Source organism: Petaurus breviceps, unplaced genomic scaffold, assembly GCF_028583685.1.
Source record: "Petaurus breviceps papuanus isolate PSGF00001 unplaced genomic scaffold, PetGlider_PUasm1.0 90849, whole genome shotgun sequence".
In the NCBI taxonomy this organism is placed as follows: domain Eukaryota; kingdom Metazoa; phylum Chordata; class Mammalia; order Diprotodontia; family Petauridae; genus Petaurus; species Petaurus breviceps.
The window spans coordinates 20,773,846-20,788,172 of record NW_027187361.1 but is presented as its reverse complement, the minus strand read 5'-3'; the positions used below and the strand labels follow the sequence as shown (position 1 = coordinate 20,788,172).

The window sequence follows — 14,327 nt, the reverse complement described above, 5'->3', positions numbered from 1 at the left end:
ATCTTTAAAAGAAATAAAACACATTTCTAATTTGCTATAACAAAGGAGGCTGTAGAGGAGTCCAAAATCAAGGAAGCAGGGATTATTCCAATCATTTCTGGTTTCCTTGGGAACAGCATGACCATGTCTTGATTTAATATGGTATTTTCTACCCACAGTTGGATGTCAGCCAATTTAGATATCCCATACAGGACTGATTATGAATACACTGCCAGAAAAGAAATCTCAAGTCTAACCTGGTACAACCTTATGAATGGCAAATGGTTGTTCCTTGGGTTCAAAATACATATCAGGAACTCCAATTGTGGTCTTCTCGGCTCCATTGTGACACAGCTTTGGTGGATAACTTCAAATTATTTATTTTTTTCTTAGCTTTCTTCTATTTGGAGATAATTCTCACTGTGAGATTTTGGACGGGATTTGCTACAACAGCTGAAAATATGTGCCCTGATCTGTTTTTAGTTCCTAGAAAGTAAAACCAATGCATTTTAATCCCCTTCTTCCCTGCTGCAAAACCCAACCACCTCATCCACAGAGCCAGCATGAGTAAGTGACCCTTCCTCTAAAGCTGGGGAGGGGGGAGGGGATTCACTAAATCTTAAGCAAAGAGAATTTTCCCCAGCTAAATTAGTTCCAAAATGAAGTAAACTTGAGTTCAGGTGGAAACCACAGTGGCCTCCTGGGAAGGGAAGAAAAAAATGTCCTGGCACCATCCTGTATTGACTGCAGGAGGAAGAGAGTTTAGAGGTTTCCATTGAGTTTGGACTTGGCTGTGCCCACGTTATTGTTCTTCTCTGACTTATTCTGATGGCAATTATTGGTCTATTTCTGAAATACTGTGCAGTTTTAAGACTTGGCAGAGCTGTGCTGCGTTCTTCGAGAAGCCATAATGTATAGCATGACTGCCTGTTTTGACCTCTGCTTTGTGGCCAGCTTGAAGGTAGAAGGGTAGTAGATATTAACATGATGGGGAATTGGTGAGGAAGGCAAATATGGAACAACCAAGAGAAACAGCAATTGCAATAAGCAGATGAGGGAGACACAGAGTCAGTGAGTGAATGTGTGTGTGTGAAAGAGAGAGGCAGGGAGGGGGGAGGGGGAGAGATGGAGAGTGAGAGTATAGTGGGAATGGAAATTTGAAGATCTTCCCTGCCCCTTAATAGACGGGGGGGGGGGGGAGTTTGAAGACCTCCCCTTATTTGAAAGTGAACTCTGCCCCCAATAGGTGAATATAATCCCATGGAGCCTGTGATGGAGGGAATTTGCTGAAAGGTGCAGCAGAGCCCACAGGAAGCTTCCCTGCTGTGATGATAAAGTCTATCCCCTAATAGGCGAAATATAGTTACATGGAGCCTGTGGTGGGAGGATTTTGCTGAAAGGAAGTAGAACCCACAGGAAGCTGGTCCGAGCTAGCCAGATGGTGGGGGAGAGAGGATGCTCATTAAAGAGGAAGAGAGGTTGGTGAGTAAATATTGATCTTGTATTGGTTTGTGGGAAGGCTGAAGGATATGTGGCTCTAAGTGTTATTATGGCTTCTGAATGTCTTTGGTACTATGATGGAATCAGCTTACTGATTTGGGGACTGGGTTTTCTGTTGTCTAAATAATTGCTTCAGTTCTGTGCTGTATCTGGGAGTTTGGTATATTTTATGGTGGAACATCAGCAATACTTATAGTCACCATCTTTACCATGATCATGGGCGCTCTGAATATTGCATTGGCACTACAGGGAGGAAGAAAGGGGAGGAAGGGAGAGAGAGAAAGAGAGGTGGGAAAGAGGGAGGGAAGGAAAAAGGGAGAGAGATTGGGGGGGGATGAGAGACAGAGAACACCATGGGACACAGGAAGAGATAAAGGACACAAACTTACAGTTGAGTGCCAGTGGTCATTCATTCTTTGTGTGACCTTGGATAATTGTTTAAACTCTCTAGGCCTTACTTTTTTCAATTAGAAAATGTAGATATCAATGCTTTGGCACTGCCTGCTTCACCAACTTGTTATTGGAAAAATACTTTGTAAGCTGTAAAGCACTGCAAAAGTACAAGCTGCTGTCTTGAAGAGCATCTGTTCATTTTCATTATGCTCTGGCTTGGTGCCTCCCATGCCAACAGTCCATTGAGTTTTGTCCATTTCTAATGGGATGAATTTGGGACTTTGATCCATGCAGGAAAAGAAAGATCTGATAAAGGCATTATAAAAAAAACTAAAAGTCACAGAATTGGAAGAGACCCTATAGATTTTCTCATTTTTATAAGGTGAAACTGATGCCATAGGAGAGACAAGCCAAAGGCACACAATTAGTGGGTATAAGAGGCAGAACTCAATACTTTGGATGTAAAGTACCCTTTCTAATACACCATGCTTCCTCAAGGAGAATGGAAAATAATGATAGTATCCATATTGAATAAGAGCAAAAACACATGAGAACAAAATTATTGGAGATGATCTGATGGAAATGAAAAGAAAAAGATGAAATTTAAAAAAATAACAGTAGGATAGAGAATAAAATTGACAAGCAGTTGGATTAAAATAGTTTATCTGGAGAGACAAAACTGAAGAAACAAGAAAGGTGCAATAAAATTGAGAAACTGATGAATTATAGAGAAAAACAAAAATCAGAAGAGGGAAGGCACAATAGGTGCAAAATTTATTTTAAAAATAGGAAAACATACTACCACCAAATATAGGATAAACATGTATATTATCATTCATATGTAAAATTCTATAATGTAAGGGATGATGATTAAGGGAATATCCTGTGATCAATGTGATGAAATTTCCAGTCAATCCAGATATTACAGAATATGAAACGTTTCCCCCCCTGAGGCATGTGAAATTCCTCTTCTCATGGAGACAGTGGGCACGCCCATTGGCAAGCTTGCTGAGAGTACTCCCAATTGGTTTTCAAGGACAACAGCACACTCCGGGATTATTAGATGGCAGCCATCCCCTCTCTGTGTCTCATCCTTTTGGTGAAGAGAGATACTTGAGATGCTTTAGAAACAAAGGTTCATACCTTGTAATGACTCAACCTCACTGTGACCCCCTTCCAGGAAGTTATAAGTTTGACAATATGAGAATTATTTATCATATAGGGAAAAAAATGGGTACTAAGATCATAACTTCAAAAACAGAAGGAAAACTTATTATTTGTAAGTTTAAAGTCAGAATCCATCTATGCAGGAGCTTCCTAATATATGATTTTTTAAAAAGCAATTGGGGTTAAGTAACTTGCTCAAGATTACATGGCCAGTTATTTTGGGTGGATGTTAAGTGTCTGAGCCCGAATTCAATTCCCCAGGTCATCCCAACACTGGGGCTAGTGCTCTTACTCACTGTGCTACCTGGCCACCCCAAGTTTTTTTTTAAATGGAAAAAAAATATATATTTTAGTTCTGTATGTTAGATTGTCTTTGAAATGTCTTTTTCTCTTTGTTCCAAAAAAGGACTCACATACTACCTATGTGTTTATATCTGTCTTGCCCTTAGAAGACTTAAGAAACAACTTTTTACAATTTAAAAGGAAGACCGTAATTCAAATATACATGAAATATTTTCATTTTTCTTGACTTTTCTGTCAATCTTAATCCATTGAATTTAAATTTAAATACAAATCATGCTCTTCATAAAACTTTCATAATAATTTCATAAAATTTTTAAAAAATAAAATGTCTAGTCTACCCCAAGCCCCAGTTAAAGGGACACAATGTGTTGCTTTGTGTTTAGGGATTAAAAAAATGAGTTTACTTGAGAGGAGAGGGGAGGCTAGAGGAGAGACCAGCTACTTTCTGAAATCAATGGTTCTTATTATGTTAATGAAAATAGTGCCTGCAACCTCCTAAGCTTGGCTACAAAATATGGGTGCTTTTGGCAAGGTATCAATGGGTGGCTAGGAAGTCCAACAAGTGTTTAAAAAGAGGGCTTGGGAGATGTTTGCTGCCCCTTTTGTTTGTGAGTACTGATGTCAAATATTGCCAAAGGTATATTCACCGTGATTTTGCCCAAGGAGTACGAAAAGGAAGCATCTTCCCACCACTTGGAGAAATGTGTCTAGAAACCATAGGGTCTTTCTAAAATGAACTCAAAGGCCAGTCTATTCCTTCTGTACAAGAGGATAGTTGAGAATGTATAGTAATAAAGCATCTAGAATATATGGTTTTAAGCTATGACACATTCAAATAGACCAAAATATCTAGCTTTTGTCTCATTTGAACTGTTCTTATCATCACCATGTTACCAAAACATCAAAACAAGTAGTACTTCCTAGTAGAGAAATGAATTCATGATGTTACAACTGAATCCTTAATTTTTTGAGCAAAAAAGGATCTTATTTCAGCTTCCACACATGAGTCATCAGTTTCCCTGATGCACATACTAGTGATGCTTGCCTATTCATAGAAAGAATGCATTCCCATAAATTTAGGGCAAGAAAGAACCTACTCTAAATCTCCTCACTCTACAGATGAGAAAAGTGACACCCTAGGGAAGTTAAGTGACTTCCTCAAAGTCACCCAATTACTAAGTTAAAGAAATTGGCATTTGAACTCAGCTCCTCTCACTCCAAATCCAGGGTTGATTCTATTATAACAAGCATCTTCTTGGTCTAATGTAACTCTTGAGAGACTTAATTCGAAAAAAAATTTTCATGAGAAATTAACAACAACTAATTGGGTAATTGAACATGTAAATACTTCCATAAGCTCATGGACACGAGGATGGTTAATTTATGCAGCATAACAGGACAGGATGTAGATTCATTTAACTTGTTTCAAGGGCTGAGTGAATGCAAATACCTTACCCGGTTGCTTTCACTCTTCGAGCGGTCATTCTTTGCCCTTGCAGACCTTTCGGCCAGCTTCTTCTGCCTTTGAGGGCCTCTTCCAAAAAAGATGTAATTGACAAAGGCATATTCCAGGAGTGCCAAGAAGACAAAAACAAAGCATCCCATCAGGTACATGTCTATGGCTTTCACATAAGGGATCTTGGGCAAAGTCTCTCGAAGGTGAGTGTTGATTGTTGTCATGGTCAGTACAGTTGTAATTCCTGTAAGAGAAATGTGACAGTAAGTTCCTGCAGTTTTGCCACATTGGGTTTCATCTTTCATAGGTTAAAAAAAATTCTCCAAATAGCTTGAGTCATTTCAATGATGGATTGGATATTATTGGGCTCATGTGTAGTAGGTGAGATTGAAATGCAATACAGCATAAAATATGTCATTTGGAGCTGCGTAGGCAGAGCTATCACATTTGGAGTGGTGAAATAACATCTCTACTCCGGGGAAGATAGCACTTAGAATACTGCACACAGATCTGGGCTCCATAATAGCAGTATGTTATAATAAATGGAATAGAATCCTGAAAACAGAGATGAAAATATGGAAGGTACTCGTGAGGAAAGTACTGCATTAGAAGAGTTGGGAGAAATGAAAATAAATGGGAATAAATGGGAGATTTCATAAAAGTATCTTAAAAGTCTGAGTGGGAAAAACATTGAGGAAAGAGAATTGTATTATGGGGGCTATATGAGCAAACCTTACAAAGATGTTTAACAATATCAAAATGAAACTTACTGATTAATAAAATGCTTATTGAATTGAACTGGATTATCAGAAAACAACAGAGAGGACAGTCAACTGTTTGTTGAAAGCACTGGAAATATCATCTGCTGAACAATTTTTGATTGCACAGGATAATTCTGGAGCAAGAAAGCAAATAACATAGTATAATCCAAATGCCCGAAGGGAAGACATTTATCTTTGAACCTCTCATAGCATCTAGCAATGCCTTACCCATGGTAGATCCTCAATAAATATCTGGTAAGTGAATAATTTTCTTGAAATCAAATATTATAGCAATTTCTGTATTCATAAAAGTTATTGATAACTTTAGCATTTATCTAATATCAACAGATTCATTGTAAGAATTTTTTATGCAATGTTTCACATTTATTTTACACATGTGAGTCTTGTCTCTCCAAGAAAATTATAAGAAAAGGGGTGGAGGCCTTGGTTTATTCTTCTTTTATAGCTGGTACATTACTAAATGCAGCACTAGGTGTTATACAGGTGTTCATAAAATGCATAGAATCACAGAAGAATTGAATTTTAAAGATGGAAATGATTTTATAGGTGTCCTAGTCCCATAAAGGAACTGAAGCTAATTGATTTGCCTAATGTCACAGACAGTTTATGGACAAGCCTGAACTTATTTAGTTTAAATGAAACTTACTGCTGAGAAGGTAAGAAAGTCACTGAGTTTTTCATGGTAGAATAACTCTTTTGGTCTAAGAAGTATCTTGGAAAGAGGTGGCATACTACCAGGGCTTTGAAGGCAGGAAGAATTGTGTTCAAATTCTGCTTCTGACACATTAGCTGTATGACCATGGGTAGGTAGATAATTTCATTTCATTGCCTTAGGGAAGCTGTGTAAGTTGCAGAAGACTTGTGACATGAATGAATAAAGGGAGTTCTCCCCACTGACGAAATCATAGTTCAAGGACGGATCCCGCCTCCAAAATTAAAAAAAAAAGATCTTGGAGAATAATATTGTCAAGCGATACATTTCAAGAGGAAATAGCTTATTCCTTTTTACAAGTAAGATTAGTCTTATTCAGTGTGATCATTTTTTTTTTTGAGGAGGCACCTAGGAAAGAATTTGTCTGTATTCCCTCTCAGGCACATAATAACAATTATTACAACAGCAATATAACAATAACAGCATAATAACTTGCATTTGTATAGAGCACTTGGTAATACTTTCCTCATAACAACCCTGTGAGGTGAGTATAAGTGATATCATTCCTATTTTAGAGATGGAGGAAAAAGGAACGGAAAGTTTTCCTACCCATCAGACTCAATCTTCATATGGACAGATTGATATATTTGTCATGTTTGCTGGCAGGTCCACCTGCTTCATAGGTCTTATACCAACGTAAAGGAATAAAATACTACAACCATGTTCCCATGAACATGTTGACCTGGGCAATGGAAAACAGCAGTCATATGAACAGTTAGGGAGAAGGAGAAAAGGGCATAGAGGCACAGGATTGCCATAACTGTCCAGTGCCCATTAATCCATAGGCTCAGCAAGTAGGTAGAGTAGCACTACTAAGAATTACCAACATGGGTGATGGCCTGTATCACTGGAGGAAATTCCCAAATCAATCACAGATCCTTAAAGGATGCACATTTTCATAGAAGAATTTTACTGGCATGCTTCACACAAAACATAAATGAAAGAAATACACAAAATCTAAAGTTGTTTTAAGGGAGTAAGATGATATTATTATAGTTACTTGAGCCAGATAGATTTCTGGATAGAGCTCTGGACCTGGAGTCAGCAAAAAGGAACTTCACATATGGTTTTAGTAATTGAATAAACTGCTTGAGCAAGTCATTTAACCTCTACCTGTCTCAATTCTTCATCGGTGAAATGGGAATAATAATAGCACTTCCTTTCCAGGATTGTTGAGAGGATCCAATAAGACAATATTTGTAAAGCACTTTGCAAACCCTAAAGCATTCTGTATTTCATACACTCTCTACAATATAATTATATTACATATCAATAGCATAAGTTGCATAGATATATACATATCAAAATCATTTCCATTGAAAAGCTTTATTTAATACTCAGCTTAATCTCCAACTCTTTTTCTTATTGTTGTTCAGTTTTCATTTTTGTCCAACTCTTTATGGTCCCATTTGGGGTTTTCTTGGCAGAGACACTGGAATACTTTGCCATTTCCTTCTCTAGCTCATTTTACAAATGAGAAAACTGAGGCAAAGAAAGTTAAGTCTGGGGTCACCCAGCTAGTAAGTGTCTGAGGCCAGACTTGAACTCAGGAAAAACCTGAGTCAGGAGTTCTTTTGACAACTGTAAAACTAACTTGGGGTTTCCATCTTAATCTCCTGACTCCCGTGAGGGGGGGGGGGGAAGGAAGAGCTAGTGGAAAAGTGAAAGGAAGGAAAACTTTCATGTAAGAGCTTTTTATCACTTTTCCCTACCCTCCCACTTTTTTTAAAAATCAGGTCTGTGATTTAATTGATGTAGGGAACTCCCAGGAAAGAAACTCCCTCTAACAATGGAGATTTTCATTTGCAGCTAGATGGTTCAGTGGATAGAGTCCTGGGTGAGGAATACTTCTTTTCCGGAATTCAACTCTATCCTCAGACACTTAATAGCTGTGTGACCCAGGGCATGTCACTTCACCTTGTTTGCCTCGGTTTCCTCATCTGTAAAATGAGTTGGAGAAGGAAATGCAAAGCACTCCAATATCTTTGCCAAGAAAACCCCAAATATGGTCAGGAAAAATTAGATATGACTTAACAACAACAGTCTTTAAGAATCATTTAGTGTAGGAGAGATTAAATGGTCACACAGGCAGCATCTTTCAGAGAAGGTATCTGAACCCAGCTTGTCCTAACTCTGTCTTGTCCCTCTATCCACTATGCCAGACCATAACTCGTTCTAGACTGCACAAATGCATTTGAATAGTAGAAAATGTGGATTATTCTTCTCCGATTGATTAAACGAATAGGATAAATAACTATATATTCAGAATGCTGTAAGTACAGTGCTACCTAGAAAGGGGGAGAAAGAATGAGGTAATTGCTCTAAGGCTCCATTTCTGTTCTGTATTTCTCTGAGATAAATACTTTAAAAGTCATTCATCAATGACTTTTGCTTATGAGTTTGCTATCTCAACTGCATCTAAATTATAATTACCTGAGGATTCTTTTATATTCCATAGGTTAAACTTAATTTTATATTTTTTTCCCTCAGGTAACAGTGGCCAAATGAGCAGAACAACTGCTGGACAAGATAGAAGCACTAAGAATTAAATGGTGTGTTATAATGCCCATTAAATTGTACAATTCCAATTATATTACTGTAATATTTAATTATTTTCCATTTTACTTAGAACCAATCAGGTCTTTTTCCTGGGAGAGAGGTATCTCTTTAAACAGGAAATAACACTTCCTACCCTGAGAAAAATAGGTAACAAATATTTTATGATGAGGCATATTTTCCCTATTATTGCTGTGAAGATTCACATTTAAGCCTTTTTAATTAAATTACCACATCAAGGGAATCATGCGTGAGCTTTTTGATTGAAGATAAAACAGAATTATGTCCACAAAGCTAGTGTCATGAGATGCCAAAATGCTGAAAGTGAACCATAGTCTTGGAAATCACTCGATACTATAATGATATATTGAGTTAAATTTTAATGCTAATTTTTAATCACATACCGAGGGCAACTCTTGCTGCTGATGCATCATAATTAATCCAGAATGACACCCATGATAAAATTGTGATCAATATGGAGGGCATGTAGGTCTGAAGAATGAAATAGCCAATATTTCTCTTCAACCTGAAGCTCAGTGAAAGTCGTGGATAGGCACCTATGAAAAACAGAAGAATTGTTATATATAACAGAAAGGGAGAGAGAGAGAGATAGAGAGAGAGAGAGAGAGAGAGAGAGAGAGAGAGAGAGAGAGAGAGACATTAGCAGACAAAATCATTTGCCTTTGTTGCCATGGAGACTAAAATATGTCTTTAGAGCCACAGGGACCGTGGAATACTCCACAACTGTACAATTTATTTCTTTCTGGCAAATGGTATTTACAGGGAACCCAGAGTGTCTTGAGAGAAAAACACTGTTATGTACTCTATTTTTAATGTAATAACGAGGAAATGCTACTAAGGCTAAACGCTAAGCTGAGAAATATCCCTCAGGAAATTTTTTTTAATTTTTATTTTTTAAAGAAAAGCTTTTAACAGAAGGCTGCAAAAGAAAGTCAAATGTCTTGTTTATCCTTTTAATTAATGGCTGTTCTACTTTTTCATTGTCCGCAAATAGATTTGGCCCAGAGCTGCCCCATGTCAATTTTTTTTTTTTGCTGCCACCCACACAAATAAGCTCAAAATCAGCTGTGCAAAAGTAACTAGGATGGGGGCACTTCCCAAAGGTACAAAGACCCTGCAATTTTGCATATGAAAAACTGTAAAAATTAGTACGGTTAAAGATGGGAGATGCCTAAACCTAGTAAAACATGTCCCTTCATCTCACACTGAAATGATACATTTCCTTGCCAGATGAAAGCACTGTCTTGTTATTTCTCAACACTCATATATCTGTATGCCCATAATAAGACTGCTCTGGCTTTCCATCTTTATATGTATTCTTCCCACATGTCATCCTTGGATATATAGATCCATACCAAATGTGCTTTTATTCTGACTAGCCATCCTTTCCTTTGGACCATTCTTTGAGCCAAAAGTGTCTGACAAGAGTTCCTTCCAGTTCTCTCCCCTACTCTCAAATTTTCCTGTACTTGAAGCATTGTCTCTTTCCTTCCTGTCCCAGGAGAACTGTCTCTTCTTTTCAAAACTAACTTTATTCTTGTGCTCTTGATCACACTTCTTCCTGCTTCCTCTGGGAAGGTGATTCCCCCAAGTAGCACCTCAACGTCCTTCATCTTCAATTTCTCATCCCACTTTCATTAGAATCTCCTCCTTGCCCTACAAATAAGTTCAGGATAGCTTGATTCTGCAAAAATATTCCCTCATAAGCTCCTTTTACCCCTACTCTAGCTATCAATCTTTCACTTACTCTTACTTATCTTAAACTTCTTAAAAGTGTAGTCTATATTTGCTATTATCCTCCATAGAACATTTTTCCATATTTCTTGGCTTCCATGATGGTCTCTCAATCAATCAATACACATTGCTGAAGACATTATGTGTCATACACTCTCCTGGTTTCATTCTTTTTATTCTGATGGTGACTTCTCACTTTGCTTCATAGATACCTCTTTTTCCTTTCACCTATTTTAGTAATTTCATAAAAATTTTTCCTCAATCCTTTTCTCTTCTTGAGTTTCCATAATTTCAGGTATACTCTAATTTTCTTTTATGTAAAATGTGGCAGTTGTATCAGATCAGAAGTTCTTAACCTTTTCTCACGACATGGGGCCCTTTGACATTCTAGGGAAATTCAGGAATCTCTTTGCTGGGTCATGCTTTTAAGTGTATAATATAAAATAATCTGTACTATAAAGGAAACCAACTATATTGAAATAATTATCAAAATCTTGAAAAAGCCACTCCATGGAACCCAGATTGAAAACCTCTGGAACTGAGTATCTCCACCATCACCTCCATCTCCAGATAAAATAATCCTTCCAGATTCTATCATCACTTCTATATAAATGAAGTCCCATTCTATACCTTTAACCTGACATTTTGCCCAAACTCTAGTAAAACTACTTGATGGAAACTTCCAAGGGTATGCTGGCAAATATTTAATAACTGACTTGATGAAACATTTAAAGTTAAATCTATATTATTGATATTTTCTCAATCGCTTTTCAATAAAAAAAACAAAGCAAGCCTTGATTTTTAACATTTACCATTCTCTAGGTGTAAATGTTCACACTGAATTTAGCAATTGGTCCTCCTGCCTGTTTGAGTTGGCCCCAGCACAGTCCCGGACACCTCTATCCATATACTTGCTGGATAATTTAAGTATGTAGAAATCTAAGCTGCTTGTACTCTCTCCAGAATCAAGTTCTCTTTCTGATTTTCCATTTTCTATCCGTAGTACTGCCAATCTTTGATTTCTTACTCTTCTTCCTCATCATGTTCTACAAACTGGAAGTTCTACTTCCAAAATGTGTCCATTCATAGCTACCTTTTCAGTCTTACTGCTACCAACCTAGTTTAGGCTCCTATTCTTTCTCACCAGTTTAAAATAAGCACCTAATTGGCCTCCCCTCCCCCCACTCCCCACCCACACCCTCTGCCCCTCTCCCCTCTGATCTTTACAACATCACATTGCCATTTTAATTTATCTGAAGTAGAAGGTGAACAATGTCATTCACTTGCTCAGTCATCTTCATTTATGATTTTTTATCACTTGTCAAATAAAATCAAAATTCAGGTGTATGACAATCAAAGCCCTTTATGATCTGGTGCCAGCTCTACTATACAGAATTATTTCTCACCATTCCCTAAATATACCTTAAGCAGAACCAAAGTATATACTATTTCCTGAACACACGCCTTACTTTTCCATCACTGAATTCTTGTTTAAAGTCTTTTCTCTGATTCTGAGATGCCTTTCTTCCACTAAATCTTCGTTATCAAATTCATTCATTAACCCTTCAAAGACTAGCTCAAATGTCAACTCCTCCATGTCTCCCCAACTGCATATCATAATTAGCCTCATCCGAAGTCTTAGAATAACTCATTTCATAACTGTCGTTTTAAAACCATATGGAAATATTGCTGAAGTTGAGGTCAGGAGGAGTAGGATTGACTCCTGCCATGGTCATTTGCCTGAGCATGACTATGGGTAAGTACTTAAATTTTCTGACCTTCAATTTCCTCATTTGAAAAATTTAAATCATATTATTTGCATGGTCTATTTCTCACAGACATGAGGACCAAACCAAATCCACCACTTAATGCCTATTGGTTAGTCTGCCTTCCACAAATTCCGCCACCCCCCAAGTAACAAAATGGTTTTCCTGAAGTGGAACTCGATCTCTCTCTCTCTCTCTCTCTCTCTCTCTCTCTCTCTCTCTCTCTCTCTCTCTCTCTCTCTCTCTCTCTCTCTCTCTCTCTCTCACACACACACACACACACACACACAACCTCAATAAAATCTAGTGACTCATCTCTGGGATCAGATGTAAACTACTCTTATGTTCAAAGCTCTTTATAACTTGTCCCTCCCTCTTGTTCCCCATTCCAGGCCTCACAACTCTCCCCTCCCAGCCTTCCCTACCCCATCAAGTTCTCTGTAATTCACTGACACTGGTCTCCTTGTCATTCTTATAAGATAATACTTCATCTCTTGATGCCAGACATTTTTACTGGTTGTCCTCCATGCAAAGAACACTCTCTTTCTAAATCTCTTTCTTCTGGATTCCCTGGTTTCCTTCAAATATCAGCTAAAATCACACCTTCTTTAAGACATTTTTTCCCAATCTCCCTTAATTCTAGTGCCTCCCCTCTTTTAATTATCTTCAAGTTATCTTTTGTCTATCTTGTTTGTAGAAGTTGTTGGCATATTGTTTCCTCCATTAGACTGTGAGTTCCTTGAGGACAGACACTGTCCATTTTCTTTCTTCATATCCCCAGTGCTTAGCGCAGTGCCTGGCATATAGTGGGTGTTTAGTAATTGTATTTTTATAATCTGATGTTTATAAAATCTTTTGTCCAAATAAAGATACTATATAAGTACAAATTAGTGTTATTTTATTCTGCCTTGTGTCTTATTTATTGTACTTTTTTTTTGTCTCTCCTACTGTATTATGAAATACTTGAGTTGAGAATTTAGGTCTTATTCATTTTTTTTATCTAACCCCTTCCTCCACATGATTAGTACAACTTATACATCCTAGGAGCTCAAAACACATCTGCTGAATAAATGAATATCATTCTGTGTTATGTCCTCATGAGATGAGACCGTGTACAGTGTCTGATTTCTCAAATTTCCTTTTCTGCATCCCTAACAATTCTTCTGGACTTTAGATTACAAGCTAAGAGAAGAGGATAAGTGCTGTAACTTTTTTTATATCCAAAGCCTACTCCAGCTTCTCATGAGCTAAGCCTTCAGCCTAAGAATTCCTTTGAAACACAGCTTTTTATGAGAAATATCCTACTAGGGTCAACACCTTCATATCAAGGACTTTATCATTAATTTTTATAGTGACCCTAACTCCCAACCTCTCACAAAACAACTGTATATAAAGTAGGGAATTAACAAATTTCCTGCTCACTTTAATAAATCTGTGTTGAATGTTGAAAGAATAAACAAATGGACGTCCACCTACTAAGGTATGATAGATCCTATTCTTTCTTGCAGGGATAAGTAATGTTGATAAGTAGGAGGGAAAATTCCCAGAATTATATAACCTCAAAACACTTAGGTGGCACAGTGGGTAGAATGCTTGGCTTGGAGTCAGGAAGTTCTAAGTAAGTAAGCTCAGACAGTTACTAGCTGGGTGATCCTGGGCAAGTCATATAACCTCTGTTTGCCTCAGTTACATCAACTACAAAATGAGGGCAATAAGAATAATACCTATTTCCTCCATGGATTTTTGTGAGGATCAAATGAGATATTTATAAAAAAAATATTTAGCATAATACCTGGCCCCTTCTCTCTAAAGCTGGAAGGAAATTCAGAGGTCAAGTCCATCCTAAGCCTTACATAGAATATCTTCTACACAATTCCTGACAAGTGGCCATTCATAGCTTCACATGAAGACCACCATTGAAAGAAGACACAACAATGTCCTGACATCTTCCCAACTAC

The 14,327-nt window shown here is 37.5% G+C and overlaps 1 protein-coding gene across 1 annotated transcript in view; it reads right to left on the bottom strand.

The window, feature by feature from the left end:
* Window positions 1-14,327, bottom strand: part of GABRB3 (gamma-aminobutyric acid type A receptor subunit beta3) — a 261,589-nt gene that overhangs the window by 28,617 nt on the left and 218,645 nt on the right. Inside the window, exons 5-6 of the mRNA XM_069072947.1 lie at window positions 9,253-9,405; window positions 4,798-5,042 (exon numbers count right to left, since the gene is read on the bottom strand). Of these exons, the coding sequence (XP_068929048.1) occupies window positions 4,798-5,042; window positions 9,253-9,405 (398 nt within the window). The remainder of the gene's footprint in view (window positions 1-4,797; window positions 5,043-9,252; window positions 9,406-14,327) is intronic.